This window comes from Hyperoodon ampullatus (assembly GCF_949752795.1).
Source record: "Hyperoodon ampullatus genome assembly, chromosome: X".
Classification (NCBI taxonomy): domain Eukaryota; kingdom Metazoa; phylum Chordata; class Mammalia; order Artiodactyla; family Ziphiidae; genus Hyperoodon; species Hyperoodon ampullatus.
Window position 1 is genome coordinate 120,005,557 of NC_136913.1, and position 17,208 is coordinate 120,022,764.

The following is a 17,208-nucleotide window of genomic DNA, read 5'->3' on the forward strand; positions in this document are numbered from 1 at the left end:
TTTGTAGTGAGGCGGATGGACCTAGAGTCTGTCATACAGAGTGAAGTAAGTCAGAAGGAAAAAAATAAATATCGTATATTAATGCATATATGTGGAACCTAGAAAAATGGTACAGATGAACCGGTTTGCAGGGCAGCAATTGAGACACAGATGTAGAGAACAAACGTATGGGGACCAAGGGGGGAAAGTGGCGGGGGCAGGGGGGTGGTGTGATGAACTGGGAGATTGGGATTGACATGTATACACTAATATGTATAAAATGGATAACTAATAAGAACCTGTTGTATAAAAAAATTAATTTAATTTAATTTAAAAATTAAAAAAAAAGTGAACCAAATGGATTTGGGTCCAACATGGCTATGAAGATAAAGTACCTTCCTCTGGAATAAATATACAGACAGCAAGAGACCTGAACCCTGTCTGAGGTCAATTACAAATTCTTGCTTCTCGACAGATGTTTATTAGAGACATAAAAGACCCTTGGAGATTTTGGGGGCTTAGAGGTGGGCGAATATCAAAGGAGCAACTGGGAGACTTCCCTGGTGGCGCAGTGGTCAAGAATCTGCCTGCCAATGCAGGGGACACGGGTTCGCGCCCTGGTCCCAGAAGATCCCACATGCCGCGGAGCAACTAAGCCCGTGCACCACAACTACTGATCCTGCGCTCTAGAGCCCACGAGCCACAACTACTGAGCCCACATGCCACAACTACTGAAGCCCACACGCCTAAAGCCCGTGCTCCACAACAAGAGAAGCCACCACAATGAGAAGCCCGCACGCCACAACGAAAAGTAGCCCCCGCTCGCCGCAACTAGAGAAAGCCCACGCACAGCAATGAAGACACAACGCAGCCAAAAATTAATTAATTAATTAATTTTTTAAAAGGAGCAACTGGCCGTTTGTTATGAAAACAGTGAGGGTTTTGAACCACCACCGCTGTGGGTTCAGAAGTGAAGCAGGGAAAGTAGACAGTAGGAAGAAGTCAGAGACCTAACCCTGGGCAGGAACCCATTAGGAACAGCATGGGGTCATTGGCCTCTGGGAAGAATCAAAAGCAGGGCCTGCTTCTCGGGTGGCCTCCTGACACAAAGCCCTCAGGCCTGGCTCAGGACACATGGCACATCCTCTCCATTACCACTGCTGGACATCGCATCAATTCTGAACATGCTAACAACCAAGAAACAGTGGTTGGGGAGTCGAGGGTCATAATTTTCTCCATTTTCCAAATTTTCTTCAACAAATGTCATACCACTTTTACAATGTAGAACTTGAAAGATAAAATTAATTAGGCGTGAAAAAAATCAAATTTGCCAATTACAGACTCATGTGGATTGGAGGTTCCTCTTGTCAAATATCAAAAACAGCTGGGAGTGTCACTGGATTGCCAGTAACTTCCTCAAACAATACTGCTCTCATTTTAATACCAAACTAACATTAGGACACAATGGCAGTTTCGGCTATGGGAGAGAAAAAGGTAATTTCTAAGGATCGGACAGGACAGGTGTGTGCAGGATTCAGCGGTAGGTGGCTTTGGACACCCAGGATGGGAGGGGATGGAGGAGGGATACAATGGGAATGTGCTAACCATAAAAGTGATCCATTTTTAAATCACACGGAAAAAAAGGAAGAAACTCTTTCTTCCTTGACTCTCCCGTATGAGAAAAGCTCCTTGCTACCAAGACCAAGAACTCCACCTGGTGCCATTGGTAAGAGAGTGCTAATGGGGGAGCCTGGGTCACTGCCCACAATTTCAAACTGTGCCGTGCAGGAGCCTAGGACGCCCCCTTGGGGACTGCCTGGGACTGAAGTGAGAGAGGAAAGGAAGGAGGCCACGGTCTGCCCTCCGCGGCTCTCATTTCAGGCCGGAAAGTTCTGCTTCACCTGACTTCTCTCTAAGATTTCTACTTAAGGTTCCATGGGTGGGAGCATGCGAAATGGGTGGTGAAGGGGGAGTCAAAGGGTACAAACTCCCAGTTATAAAATAAATAAGTCCTAGGGATGTAATGCACAGCATGGTGACTATGGGTACCACAGTTAATAATACTGTACTTCATATTTGAAACTTGCTAACAGATTAGATCTTAAAAGTTCCCATCACAAGAAAAAAAGATTTGTAACTATGTGTGGTGACGGATGTTACTTGTGGTGATCATTTCACAACATATACAAATATTGAATCATTACACTGTACACCTGAAACTAATGTAATATGTCAGTTATACCTCAATTTAAAAAAAAAAAAGATTTTCTTTTAAAAAAAGATGTGCAACTAAAGTATGAGAGTATACATACTTTTTCAGCCCAGTCATCTGAGCTGATAAAGTATACAAACTGGAATACAGTATATATATATATGAAAGACTATTACATTACACAATTCAAACAGTCTTACTTTCAAACAGTGCTTAAAACTGTATGACGGGTATCGATCAGAGCCTTCTCTGCTTTCAACACGCCTTTTACAAAAAACAATGGCTTTTTCGTACAAGAAAAGGTGCCGCTGCATTGGCTTGAATCTAGCAAAATCCTTCATCTTTGTAGCACCTTTCTTGTGTCCAATCCAAACACTGAATGCACCCTGCATTATCATCTTGCCCAGCTCATTTAAGTTTCCCTGGAATGGAAAACCCAAACTCATTAGTACAAGGCAGAGCAACATTCAGATCTCTGACATCAATATTACAGTGTTTAGGTTGAGTTACTAAAACCCTGAAGTGTAATTTATAGTTTTTAAAGTTTCATTCATCATAACTTTTCACAGGAAAACATGCCATGTGTCACCCAGTTACAAAATGACTGTGGGACCAGGAGATAGAAGAAGCCTCCTTTTCCCTGGCTTCATGTTTCCATTACTTCCTCAATCCTAATTGGTAAATGACCTCTCCCGGTCCAAGTTTTCCCACGGGGGGCAGTTAACTCTAAAGATTTGATCTCTTTCTTCCATCTCTATCCTGGACTGAGGCAAAGAGCAATTCTGAGACCATAAGCCTCCTTAGAATAGACCCAAACATTCCAGCAAGCGGGATCTCCCAAGGTCTGCACTTGGGGGTGGGCCTTGTTAGGGACAAGAGGAATGTCGTAAATCCATTTGGGGGCTGATCTGAAGCCAATTTTCCACTTAGCATCATAAGTAATAATGCTGACATTCGGATCCTTCATTTGTCTGCCTCTTACATCTTATTTCTCAGTTGATTCCAGGAGAGGAAGAAAGAGATATTAACATGCTTTCCCTGTAAAACTGCAACAATCATTATGATCTACTTACGATATAGCCATTTATTGCACTCTGATGCATTGAGTCATTAACTGACTTCAGTAAATCCAGTATCATGTCAAGTGCCTCCTTTAATTGTACAGATCCTTCGCAGTCTTTGCTATATTTTAATAGCTCCTGTAATTAGAAGTCAAGAATTAAACTTAATATTAGGCAGATATTAATAACTGGAGAAAATGAATACATTTTTGGCTAACACACTTTCGAGGAAGAATCCAAAGATAATGGCAGTTTTTCGAGTAATTTCTTTCATATGCTATTTGTCACATTAATACTATATTTAATAATAATGTCAAAACTGGGGAAGAAATGGAATAGTGACTAAACAGTAGAAAGCAAAGGGCATTCAATGCTTCTGGAGCTGGAGAACTATAGGTATTAGGACACACTAGAGATCTGTTTTTAAAGCAATTACACATTTTTTGGTCCTCCACTTACAGCAATTCATTTTATTCATTATGCATATACCATAGAACGTTGTAAAAAGACATTTTAAAACAAGCTATGTTGTATTTATACTTAACGTGACATTTTTGGAATCCTTTCACATTACTCAGAGGTGTGCCATCTTCATTTTTCATTGAGAAGAACCATAGGAAATACAGTCTCAAAACTATAGGAAATACAGTCTCAAAACTATATTTGTTTAGTTCTGCTTAACAACAGTAAAAGTTCTGCAGTCAGGGTTATCCATATATCAGTGTAACTTGTATGGACGATTAAAAAGCTAGAAGCATTGATTCAACTGCTAAGTCCAGCTGTCCCAGTCAGGAAGCCTACCTATTTCTAGTGCTTACTAGTCAGCTGCTTCCGTTTTAATGGCTTTGACACATTTGACCCAAAGAAGTAAGTAAAGAAAGAAAGTAATGTTTCATGCAATTACCTTCAACAGTAACTGATATTTAGTAATCCGTTGCACTGGTTTCAGTAAATAGGAATCTAGACCAAGTCTGTGTTTTAATTTCCTTTGACATTCCTGTCATTAAAATACAATGATCAATAAATTTAAATTGACATTTACCTATGAAAATGTCAAATGTTCATTGATTAGACCCAATACACACGTTTCTTACATCTCAAGGAAAATTTACCAGAAAAATTGCTGTTATATATGGTATGGAAATTGTAAGAGGCAGTATGTCTAAAAAACTACAGTAAACTTTATTTCAAGGATTGGAGAGGTAGAAAATCCCCAAATTTCAAAGACTAAAAAGTTTTTATATATAAATTCACAATGATGTGGAATGCTTAAAAAGTAAGAAAGCAATGAATGACCATAGGTTAACATGACCAAAAAGTTCTTCAAAGTATCCAAGAAAATTAACAAAAGGCTCAGCTCTGCAGGCCAAGACCCAGAAAAGAAATAGGTTGTACTGAATATAAATCAGACTGGGTATGAGAAGAGTTTTTTAAATGTCACAAGAAAAATACAGCCCTTATCAACTGGTGCTACATTTCATCTGATTATTGGCTTGCTGCCACTATAAATATAAGAGCCATGACTTTGGGTCCTGGGAACATTGTAGGGTCCATAATTAGGGCAATATGGAGCTGTTTAGGATGAAATCTGCATATAGGAAGTGCAGAACACAAAGGGAATGGGAGAGGAGATATCTATGGAAGATCCAGGACCCTCCTCTGTATGTGATAAAATCCAATACATAATCTAATTCGATTATCAACTTTTATGGTTAAAAATGGTCGACTGATACATGTATTTAAGCTCTCCACTCATGAAACCCAATTAAAGTGATGGAAAAGTTATTTTTACAATGAAAAACCCAAAGTTACAAAGATGAAAGAGGGAAAAACATTGACAAAATTTGGAAACTGGCAGAGGGAAAAGCCAAGGAACAACTCAATTTATGTTAAAGAACACACTTCCCCCTCCTCCACGAAGACTCCAGAATCAAGTACCTCTGGAAGTTGGAGATGAAGGTGGGGTTTGATAAAAGATGGCTGTTTAAGAAGTAATTTTAAAAGTTTGTTTAAGAAGTAATTAGATACTAACCACCTCTACAGAGGTGTGGAGCAATCAGGCCCCTCATACACCGTTGGTAGGAATGTAAAAAGGTGCAGCAGCTTTAGAAAACAACCCAACAGTTCTTCAAAAAGTTAACAGAATTACCATACGACCTAGCAATTTCACACCCAGGTCTATGGCAAAGAGAAATGAAAATAATGTCCACATAAAAACTTGTACACAAAAGGTGGAGACAACCCAAATGTCCATCAACTGATGAATGGGTAAATAAAATGTGGAATATCCATCCATACAATGGAATATTATTAGGTCATAAAATGGAATGAAGTTCTGACACTTGCTACAACATGGATGAACTGTGAAAACATGATGCTGAGTGAAAGGAGCCAGACACAGAAGGTCACATATTTTAAGATTCCATTTATATGAAATGTTCAGAACAGGCAAATCTATAGTGACAGAAAGTAGCTTCGTAATTGCAGAGAGCTGTGGGGCTTGGGGGAAAATGGGAGGTGACTGTTAAAAGGTATTTTTTTTTTTTTGGAGTGATGAAAATGTTCTTAAGTTGACAGTGGTGATGGCTGCACAACGTTGTGAATATAGTGAAACTACTGAATTGTACATTTTAAAAGGGTGAATTTTGTGTTATTTTAATTATATCTCAACAAAGCTGTTACCAAAATTAAAAAAAAAGAATTAAATGAGCATTAAATCTAAACAAAGCAGCACCGGCAGCAGCAGCAACAGTAAGCATCTTAGACAGCATGCCACTGTGCAAAACTGGGTGGCTGCTGCCCTTGTCCTCATAGCAGAAGAAGGGATGTTTATCTGAAAAGAGTAAAACGGAGGGCCTTTGGACTAGGGAATACCAGGTCCAGCTGACGGCATCATACCATATTGAAAGCAAAGAGGTTACTTGAATATTTATGTACCAACTAAGAGACTCTCAACCTTTCCCCCCACTTGGCTACCAGAACACTGGCAGCCAGATCCTTATTCTCCAGGTAGCAGACTGGAGGATCTGACCAGCCTGAGCAAAACGACCTAAACATACAGGTCTTGGGGATCCTCCAAGGACCCAGCAGTGAGGACCATGGTCAATAAACCCACATAAGCACAGGAAACTTCCAGTGAGCTTTTTAGTGCTTATTCCTAACGCAAGTGGACAACCAAATATCACCAGACATTTGAGGAAAGTGACAGAAACAAAAAAAAAAAAGAAAAGTAAAGAAAGAAGAAAAGCAATATAAAGACAACAGAAACTCTGCAAGGAGGAGAAAGCTATTTTTAAAAGGAAAATCTATTATAATTCTCCTCATATAGATAAGTGAAGATATTGAATTCATGAAACATAAACAGGGTTGTACTGAAAGGAACATTCAGAGAACAAAAAGGGGTAGAGGCTCTTCAAAATTAATAACATGATGGCAGAAACAAAACCCTCAACAGAAGGACTGGAAGATAAATCCCAGAAGATACAGGAACAAGACAAAGACCCAGAACATAGAAAGAAAAGATAATTAGAGGACTGGTCCAGAATCTCCAACATCTGTACAATAGAAATTCCAGAAAGAGAAAATGGAGAAAATTGTGTGGAGAAAATCAAAGGAAAAAAATATCCAAGTAAATTTGGACAAGGGGTTCCAAATTCAAAGGGATCACCATAAGATTGGATAATGGCACAGCACTGTGATATTTCAGAACCCTGAGGATAAAGGAAGCTCCCATAAGCTTTCATAGAGAGGACAAAACTAGGCCACATGCAAAGGAACAAAATCAAAATGGCATAAGATTTCTTAACAGCAACACTGGAAACTAGAAAACAATGGAGCAAATACCTTCAAAATTCTGAGGAAAATTATTTCTTACATAAAACTCTATACCCAGTCAAGCTAGCAATCAAGTGTTAGGGTAGAATAAAGACATTCGCAGACATGCAAGCTCTCAAAAACATTTACCTATCATGCACACTTTCTCAGTAAAGCTACTGGAGGATGTATTCCGCTGAACAAGTTAATAAAACAAGGAAGAGACAGATATGGCACCTAGGAAACAGGAGAGCCTAGGCAAGAGACACGTGAACAGACTCCCTGAAATTGATATTCACCAACATTCCAAGATGGCAGCTGCACAATGGGCTTAGTGAGTCTAGATGAGCAGGTCAGAAGACTCCAGGGCAGATTTTTTCAAGATGAAATTCAGAGAAAATATAATATTTAAATGTACTAAGAAGAGATTGATGTAACTCTCACAACTGGGAGAGTTTGGGGTAGAATAGGGATAAGTACCTAGAAAATTAAGTGAGTAAAAAAGACACTTGTAAGAAAAACAATAAGGAAGGAAAAGCAACCGTCTTATTCCACATTATTCACTTGAGCACAGAAATTACATAGTCTTAATAATTTAACACTGTATATCAATCTAACCAGAGTTACACAGTATAACTAGATTGGGCTATTTGGAGGAAAAGAATGTATGTGTGTGTGTGTGTGTGTGTGTGTGCATGTTGGGGAGCAAGAACAATGAAAGAAAGCTAAATCCTCCTCTTCCATCATGGGAAGTAGCAATATGAGTATGATATTTGGAGGTATGGAGGTAAATATCGAAAGAAGTAGCTAAAAGAGCAGAAAATAGTTGCCTCTGGGGAGCAGCATATATGTTTGTGTGCATGTATGTATATTTTGGGGTGGGTCAAGCCGCTCTTATATATATATATATATATATATATATATATATAACTTACTTAAAGCAGAAAATGAATTTATAAATAAGAAATATCCCAGTATCTTCCACAGAGAGTACATCCAATACCTGAACAATTACTATACCTGGAAAAAGGCGCATTCTGAATACTTCTTCCAAATTGCCTCTGACCTGGGCTTATTCTGACAATATTTTGCATACATTTGAAAATCATCTTTCTGTGATAAAAAGAAAATTCAAGGGTATTAGCAATTTGTGAGCATGTTCTTTTCTTATCAAGGAAGCCTGAGCAAGAGTGAGTATGGCCAAACATCACAGGGAATGTGGCCTATAGGGCCTGTCACACTGGCAGCTGGTCAGAAGCCCTCTTTATATTCCAAGAACAGCATGCCCATCAGACCAGATACAGGGACACATAATTATCCAAGGAATTTCATAACTTCCATTTACCAAGTTTAAGAGTTAGAGGGAGAAAAGAAAAGTCAGAGGGAGAAAAGCCTTCTTTGAATGAACTATGAAAACAGACTACTTTTTTCATTACTATGAGGTAATAGGGTACCACGAAATACGCTCCTTCTATGCTTTCAGTCTCTCACTCCCTAGTGAATGAACTTAGAGTAACTCCCGAGGTCTTTGGTTCCTCGGAGCATCATCATTGTACCATAACACTGCGAGGCATGTGCCCATGCTATTCTCTCTCCCTGGAATCATCTTTATTTGAGCCTCATGTAATGGGCTACCTCCTACTCACTCATTAACATCCATCTCATGAGTCGTCTCTTCTATACAGCCATCATTTATACCTCCAGTCAATATCAGATGCACCTCTTCTTGGCTCCTATAGGACCCTTTGTATATCTCTAATATACCACATCTCACACTGTACACAATGGATTTCCTGTCTTTCTATGTGGATGCTCTTGGTATTCCACATTGCCTAGTAAAGTGCTTGGCACAGAGTAGGTATTCAGTAGATGGCTGTTGAATGAATGAACAGATCAACAGGCACTTATTAAATCCCTACTGATTGCCAAGAACCATGCTGACCTTATTAGAGATACAAAAATACATAAGATATGGACCCTGCCTCAATGAGCTTTCCATCTAGTTGGAGCAGATTTCATGAATATGTGTAAAGATGCGTAGTAATGTAAAATTCCCAATGAGTAGCACAGACAAAGGAAAGAGAGGTTGCTGTTGCTTAGGGAAGTCGGGGAGGAATTTGGCCATGGTTTAAATGCGCTTGAAGTTTGGATATATTGAGAAAGGTTCTGCCTTATCTTTATTATTTTCTCACGCCATAAACGCTTTCTGAGATAAGATATCTCCTTGGAAGCTTTCAGTGATCACCTCTATCAAATAGACTCTCAAACCAAGACAAAACTGATCTTTCAAGAAGAGGAGGAACTAGATAAGCAGAGAACATTGTGAGAGAAAACTCTAATGGAAGAGAGTGTGATTACAAAGTCTGGGAAGTCAATTGTACTAAGTACACTCCTAGGACGCAGAGAAATGAGCCTCCCTGAATGATCTTGTAGAATAAAAGGAACACACAGCTCCCCATTTTGCAAAGTTCCTGTGATAGATGCCTTGGTGTCTGAAAGCCAGACTCCATTTGATTCAAAGACTTCACATGTATTAGAGGGGAATATCAAGGCATCTCTTAGGCTAAAAATTAACCAAGCCAAGAATGGTTGTGCTGAGATGATCCCAAATCTCCCATCTTCACAGCCAGGATGGTCCTTGGACTCCTGGGATCACCCAGGGGTCAGTGGACACAAGCTGAGCCATTGTAGCATTTGATACCACAGAATACAATGGCCATTTGCACGTTCGAATACCCCATTCCTGTAACAAAACTTGGTTTAGCCTCAAATACTTGCTGGAGTGATGTGTTTCCTCCAAGAACATAAAGACATAAAAAATAATGCCTACCTTGTCTCTAAATCTGTAAAATGACCTGCTCTTTTGGTGGCCTATATTTATCTATTTTGAAATAATCATTGAACTAACCCTTTCCAGGAAACAAGGTCCCACTCTTTCTGGAGCAACAACGCAATTTTCCAGACTGCTCGTGAAAATGCTGTAAAAATTTCAAAGAAAAAATGATATGATTTTGTGTGAAATATGCTAAATTGGTCAATAACCTTTTAAATAATAATCACGAAAAAGAAAATTCAATTCAGCAATTACATACTTGTTATGGAATTCATATATTTCTGCCATATTTCCAAAGAGAACATCCTTTTTATTTCTCAGGAGAGGTGGTATAACGTCAAACATCTCTGGATTATCCATCTCCTCTCTATAGCCCTACCCAAAATAAATACATTTATTCATTTAAAAAATATTTACATCAACATTTGATTGGGCCACCAAAGGTATAGGTATAGCAGAACATATATGGGATTAATGGGTAAAGTTGTTTGTAATTTTAACATTCAAATTTTCTAGTTCCCAAAGTTATCCACTATTATTATTATTATTATTTTAGATAGCAGAACAAGGAAGTCAAGGTTTTCTACTCAATGGGTAGAATAAAGTAACAGCTCTTTGGCCTTCAGGGTAGCTTATAGGAAAACAAAATAGAAACAAAATAGGAAACAAAATAGAAACCAGGTATGAAAAATGATATTACAGGTCATTAACTTCTCCTTAAACAGGCAATAATTGTTTGGGTTTTTTCAGACCAAATTAACATTATGACATTTGTATCCAGAGAATGTTTTTTTCCCATACTTAACGCTTTACATCACAATCTCTAAAGAGCACCCTGGGAATAATTATAACAATCTGCTGTATTCCTAAGGGAACAGCTTATCTGTTCTCTAATAAATTCTGAACCCACAATTCTCACTGCTGAGGGAGAACCTGAATATGCACATTTAATAATCAAGGAAGGAGACAAAAAGAGAAGTCTGCCCGAAGCACTTCCTAAAAGACAGGAAAATACGATCTGAGTCACTTACCAACAAAACAGCAAGTAGTTCCTGAACATACACCTTCTCTGTCTGTACCAGCTCATTTAGGATGTGGCTAAAATGAAAGGACCACATTTGTCAGTTATTTTATGGCTTTAGAATTGTATTGCAACATTTTACTTATTATCATTATAAATTGTCTAAGATGAAAATTAACAATGCAGGGGAACTACCAATGGTTTGGTTTTATCATCAAAATATAAAATTAATTCTATGGTTTCTAGAGTAAGTACTACGCACAAGACTTAAATGTTTTTTAAAAAAAAGAGAAGTGGGGCTCAGGAGTTATTTTTAAATGAGAAAGAAAACCCCATCTTATTTCTAACTCACTAAGCTTAAAAATCATTTACTAAAAATTCACAAAATCTATTCCTAAAAATCTGAGGAATACTTTTTGCAATTAACAATAATCGCGCCTCGAATAAACCTCATTGGCTATGATAGTGCCACTGTGCAAAAGCTGGAAATACTTTTCTGAACAGCACAGTTTCTGTGCTATAGTTCCCTCTCTCTTGCTCAGAAAGAAATGATATTAGCATTTTAGGCACAATTTTTCCTTTTTTTCCCAGTAATGTTCTGAAATTTTCCAAGACATGATTATACTGGTTTTCCCAAATATAGATGATACTTAAGTTTCTGTAGTATTTTTTTACTGTCTTTTTAAAATAAAATACATTTTCCTTCCAATGTGATTTCTAATTTACATCATATTTAAAATTTATTTCCTCACTCCCCAATATAAGTTACCCATTTAATTTGACTTCTATCCTTGGTTTCTTTTAAATTTTTACACTTTTAAGAATTAACATTTAACAGTCTTTGACTATATACATAACTTGCTCCAAAATACTGGTTACTTACTCAAAAGTCTGTGATATAAAATTTAAAAGGTGAATATTCATATGTGGAATATTAACATAATAATATAAAAGTGAAGGAAACAATGATTTTTATTAGCACCTATAAAATCACATTGTATATCTACATAATGCTTTGTAGTTTTTGAAACACTGACCCATTCATTCTCACCTCTTTCATAAAAGAGGAGACTAAGATTCTGAAAATATCTAGCTAATTTTCAAGTCACATAAACAGAATATAGGTTGGCCAGGCCTAAATCCAGGACTTCTGACACCTTCTCTAGTGTACTTTTCATCACATCCAGTAGAACCCCATTCTGTGAACTCAAAATTCTAAGCACATTTGCCTTGAACACTGAATCAGAGCCTCCTACTGGTAGATGTATATATGGGTGTATGTTAATAAATAAAAGATACTTTAAAATATCCGGGCTATTGTCATTGTCCAAACTGGAGGACTGAGCAGAACTACTCTTCTCCTGACAATCATGCACCACTTCAATCTGAAATGAAAATAAAAGTGAAATTAGCATCTACGTAGGTATAGTTCTTTTTCATGGAACTCTAGCTCAAATTAAGTTTTCTTCTTTCTACGTTCTAACTATATAGATAAACTGAAAAGTAACACTATGAGTATGATTTTTTCAGAAATAACTTTGATATGTACTAGTCAAAAAAAATATTTCAGTTGCCTAAGAGGACAGATTTAAATTATTCATTACCATTTACTTTATATGTTAAGTAATGTTTCATTTCTTTGGGACTTCGGGAAAATGAGGTTAATTCATAAAAAGTTGATTGTACTGGGACTTCCCTGGCGGTCTAGTGGCTAAGACTCCGTGTCTCCACTGCAGGGGGCACGGGTTCGATCCCTGGTTGAGGAACTAAGATCCCGCATGCCGGGATTTCCCTGGTGGTGCAGTGGTTAAGAATCCGCCTGCCAATGCAGTGGACACAGGTTCAATCTCTGGTCCGGGAAGGTCCCACATGCCGTGAAGCAACTAAGGCCGCATGCCACAGCTACTGAGCCTGCACTCTAGAGCCCGTGAGCCACAACTACTGAGCCCACGTGCTGCAACTACTGAAGCCGGTGCGCCTAGAGCCCGTGCTAGGCAGCAAGAGAAGCCACTGCAATGAGAAGCCTTCACACCGCAACAAAGAGTAGCCCCCGCTCGCCGCAACTAGAGAAAGCCCTCGCGCAGCAATGAAGACCCAAGGCAGCCAAAATTAAAAAAAAAAAAGATCCCACATGCCACGTGGCACGGCCCCCCCTCCGCTGCCAAAAAAGCTGATTGTCCAGATAACTAAAGTTTATTCATTGAAGAACCAACATGGCTTTTCAATCTTACTGAATTTTTAAAAATATTTATTTATTTATTTGGTTGCGCTGGGTCTTAGTTGCAGCAGGTGGACTCCTCAGTTGTGGCTCGCCAGTTCCTTAGGTGTGGCAATGCAAACTCGTAGTTGCAGCATGCATGTGGGATCTAGTTCCCTGAGCAGGGATCAAACCCAGGCCCCCCGCATTGGGAGCTCGGAGTCTTAGCCACTGCGCCACCAGGGAAGTCCCTAACCTTACTGATTTTTTATGGAAATCTGGATAGCAAACATTACATGAATCCTTGAATTCTTTAACCAAGGACACACAGTATCACTGACCCTTTTCCCAGTGACTCAGTGGCATCATCATGAACATGAATGATATGATAAAATCTAATGACACACTCCAGGGCCAACAAGATGTGCAAAACTGTCTATTGTGTCTTGAAATGGCTGTGACCTGTTCATCTTTCTCTGCTCTCTGCCACATGTCAGTGATCTCCCTGATCCTAAACCACTGCCTTATTTTGCAGACTCCACAGGACTTGGACTGCCCTACTGAGTCGACTGCATGAGATTTGTGATGGTTATTTGCTCTTTGGAAGCATATCGCAGGGATCTTGGCTGTACTGGACAGCTGAGCTTGCAAAAAGCCTAACCCCAAAGTAAATGTAGTGTTACTTCTTAACAGCTACAACCGAAAATGAAGTACAGGATCTATCAGCTGAAAAGCATCTCCACACAATCTGACCTACTTATTACCGATACATGTGGAAGGGAACAAACATTCATTGACTGCTTTCTATATATTGAGCAGGCACTGTCTTAGGTGCTCAACACACCTCATTATATCTAATCCACACAGCAATTTAGCAAGCGATGGCACACTGATCCCCATCCCCATCTTACAGATGGGAAAACTGAGGCTCAGAGAGGTTTAGCAACAGGGCCAAGGTCACCTAGTAAGTGACGAAACAGAGTCAAGCCCATGGTCAGCCACCATTAACATGCTCCCTCTTTAAAAGGTGTGCTTTGGGACTTCCCTGGTGGCGCAGTGGTTAAGAATCCACCTGCCAACGCAGGGGACACGGGTTTGAGCCCTGGTCCGGGAACAGCCCACATTCCATGGAGCAACTAAGCCCGTGCACCACAACTACTGAGCCTGCACTCTAGAGCCCGCGACTCACAACTACTGAGCCCACGTGCCACAACTACTGAAGCCTGCGTGCCTAGAGCCCGTGCTCCGCAACAAGAGAAGCCACAGCAATGAGAAGGCCGCGCACCGCAACGAAGAGTAGCCCCCGCTTGCCGCAACTGGAGAAAGCCCACGCACAGCAACGAAGACCCAATGCAGCCTAAAATTAATTAATTAATTATTTTAAAAGAAAGAACACACAAAGAAAATGTAGGGTGCTGCAGTTTTGAGGAGGCTACTCTCTGCAGATACCAGAATATCATGGCTAACTGAGAAGGAATCTTAACTCTATCAAGAAATGAATAGATGTCTGTTTTGAGCCAAGGGGATGGTCCATTAGAATCTGTCCTTTGTCCATGTTTCACACTTGCAGGACTGGAATCACTTATGAAAAGAAATCTCCTTTTGTAAGAAGATGCAACAATTGTTTAGGTGAATTGAGGTGGGGGCAGGAATGAGAAGCTGGAACTTATGTGAGATGTTCTACAGCAATTATTCTGAACTTGAGCCAAGACCTGAGAAACTGCTCATATATCTGGGGCTATGCCAGTACTGCAATTAGACACAATGCAACAGCAGCTTTTTCTTTTAGATGAAATAGGCTTTCAAATGCACAATATTGGTTTAGTGAATGAAAAAATATGGTTTTAGCCCCTATCCCAATTCTGAAACTACAGCAATAAGGCCAATTTTGAATTAATTAATGATATTTACTTTTATGTTGCTCTGACTTTGTCTCCAAGTCTTCCTCCCTGGTAGAGAAATATGAAAGAAGAATTTCAAATGAGAATTAAAATCAACACTTTTCATAAAAATACGTGCATGTGTGTTAGAGAGACATTAATGTTCCATCATGTTTATATTAGTATTTTTAAATCACACTATACATAACAGATGATTAGTTAGACTTATCTATATGATTTCAACTTCTTACAGAGCATGATCTTGCTATGTATTCACCCATTCTCTCATTCATCAAACATGTGCTGGATTGCCAAGCAAGCACGAAGCTAGATGTTAGTACCCATGATTATTTGCAGGTTTAGTGTTCATTTTGCTAACATAAGCATTTAATCAGAGGGTAGCTCACTGATTAACTGAATCAAAAAGAATTTTGGAAAAAAATCTCAATTTAAATAACAATTATAGCCTCTGACATTTATTTGGCACTTACTACATGCCAGGCACTATTCTAAGCCCTACACGTGCATTTTCTTTTTTAACCCTCAAATCGACACTAAGCGATAAGTACTACTTCTATCCCCATTTTATAGGTAACTAAGCTTAATATCTTGTCCAAGAAGCAAAAGTGGTACCAAATCCATATAGTCTACTATCAGAATCCGTGTTTCCAACTACTATATAAAACGTTTCTGAAGCACATTAAAATGCTAAAAGAAAACCAAATAAAACAAAAGAAATACTTTATCAAAATTCCAAGCTTTCATCTTTCTGTTCTTCCTACGTAATCTTTCTTTTTCCTTCTGTTTAATCTTTCCATTTTGCTTACAAAGGGTGAGCTCCTGTATTATTAAGAAAGGAGTCCAGACGTTCCTCCACAGCCTAGGACATGGTCCAGTCAAAGACTAGGCCAGGGGCTTCCTTGGTGGCACAGTGGTTGGGAGTCTGCCTGCCGATGCAGGGGACGCGGGTTCGTGCCCCGGTCCAGGAAGATCCCACATGCCGCGGAGCGGCTGGGCCCGTGAGCCATGGCCGCTGAGCCTGTGCGTCCAGAGCCTGTGCTCCGCAACGGGAGAGGCCACAACAGTGAGAGGCCCGCATACCGCAAAAAAAAAAAAAAAAGACTAGGCCGTTTAGGCTCCTAATTCTCAGGGCTGCTGGAAGGAATAGACTTTTTGTCCTTTCTTCCTCGGTGGGAGCCATTACAAGGCCCACTCAGGGAAAGACTCTGTTGTTAAGTTCTCTAAATCTTATCCTTCACTTTCATTTACTTAAAAATATATTCTATATGGGAATATTTACCTTTACACGATATATATGTAAATAGATAAATATAAATTAGACTTAGTGGCAATTACCATATAAAATCAATTTCTTAGTAAATACTGATACCCATCACTTTAAAGAAACTTGATATACAGACATCCAAAGATACTTATAAAGGAAACTTAGGGAGCTTTACTTATTAGCTTTACTAATTAATTCTTTGCAAATACATTAAGAGATGAAAAAGGAATATATACACAACTTATGAAGAATGCATCTTTTTCTGAAAAGCAAGGTAGATGTATTCATTCTTTTAACAATATGACTATATATATATATATATATATATATATATACACACACACATATAATTCTTAAGCACCTATACTCTCTGCTAAGCTTTGTGTCTGGTGCTGGGCATACAAACGTGAACTGCACACAGTCCCCGCTCTGACAGAGCTTACAGTCTAGCAAGAGAGACAGGAAACAGGCAATGACGCTAAAGCTGAGAAGAAATGAAGAGGGGCTAGTTATGCCATAGCATGAACACCTGACCAAACTGGGGTGCAGGGGAGGAGGAGAGGCAGGAAGGAAAAGCTTACCTGAAGGAAGAGGCCTAGAGATAGGAAATATGATGGCGGAGTAGGAGAGAACAGTAGGTGTAAAGTCCAAAAGGCAAGACAACTAGGGGCATTTAAGAAAAGAAAGTGGGAAACAGGGAGACTGTTGTAGTTGGCAACAGATGGTTGTTAGGCTGGATTCCGGAAGTGGAAGTGAGGGCTAGCAGGGCGGATGGAAACAAGTGGGTTTTTTGGACTGATTAGAGGTCGGGAATGAGTGAGAAAGGGGAGCAGGAGAAATGGTATCAGTTTGGGGGTTCGCTGAGACTGAGCTGCCGGTAGGAAATTCAAGGAGGCAAATTGGAAGCGCAGACTCTGAAGTTTAGGA

At 39.3% G+C, this 17,208-nt stretch overlaps 1 protein-coding gene across 2 annotated transcripts in view; it reads right to left on the bottom strand.

The window, feature by feature from the left end:
• Positions 1–17,208, bottom strand: part of MCF2 (MCF.2 cell line derived transforming sequence) — a gene marked incomplete at both ends in the record, with an annotated part of 107,215 nt that overhangs the window by 20,456 nt on the left and 69,551 nt on the right. For both annotated transcript variants that reach the window (XM_079726935.1, XM_079726936.1), the window contains 9 exons: positions 2,392–2,613; positions 3,265–3,390; positions 4,157–4,249; positions 8,086–8,178; positions 9,974–10,043; positions 10,158–10,273; positions 10,930–10,996; positions 12,219–12,304; positions 15,028–15,065. In XM_079726935.1, the coding sequence (XP_079583061.1) occupies positions 2,392–2,613; positions 3,265–3,390; positions 4,157–4,249; positions 8,086–8,178; positions 9,974–10,043; positions 10,158–10,273; positions 10,930–10,996; positions 12,219–12,304; positions 15,028–15,065 (911 nt within the window). The remainder of the gene's footprint in view (positions 1–2,391; positions 2,614–3,264; positions 3,391–4,156; positions 4,250–8,085; positions 8,179–9,973; positions 10,044–10,157; positions 10,274–10,929; positions 10,997–12,218; positions 12,305–15,027; positions 15,066–17,208) is intronic.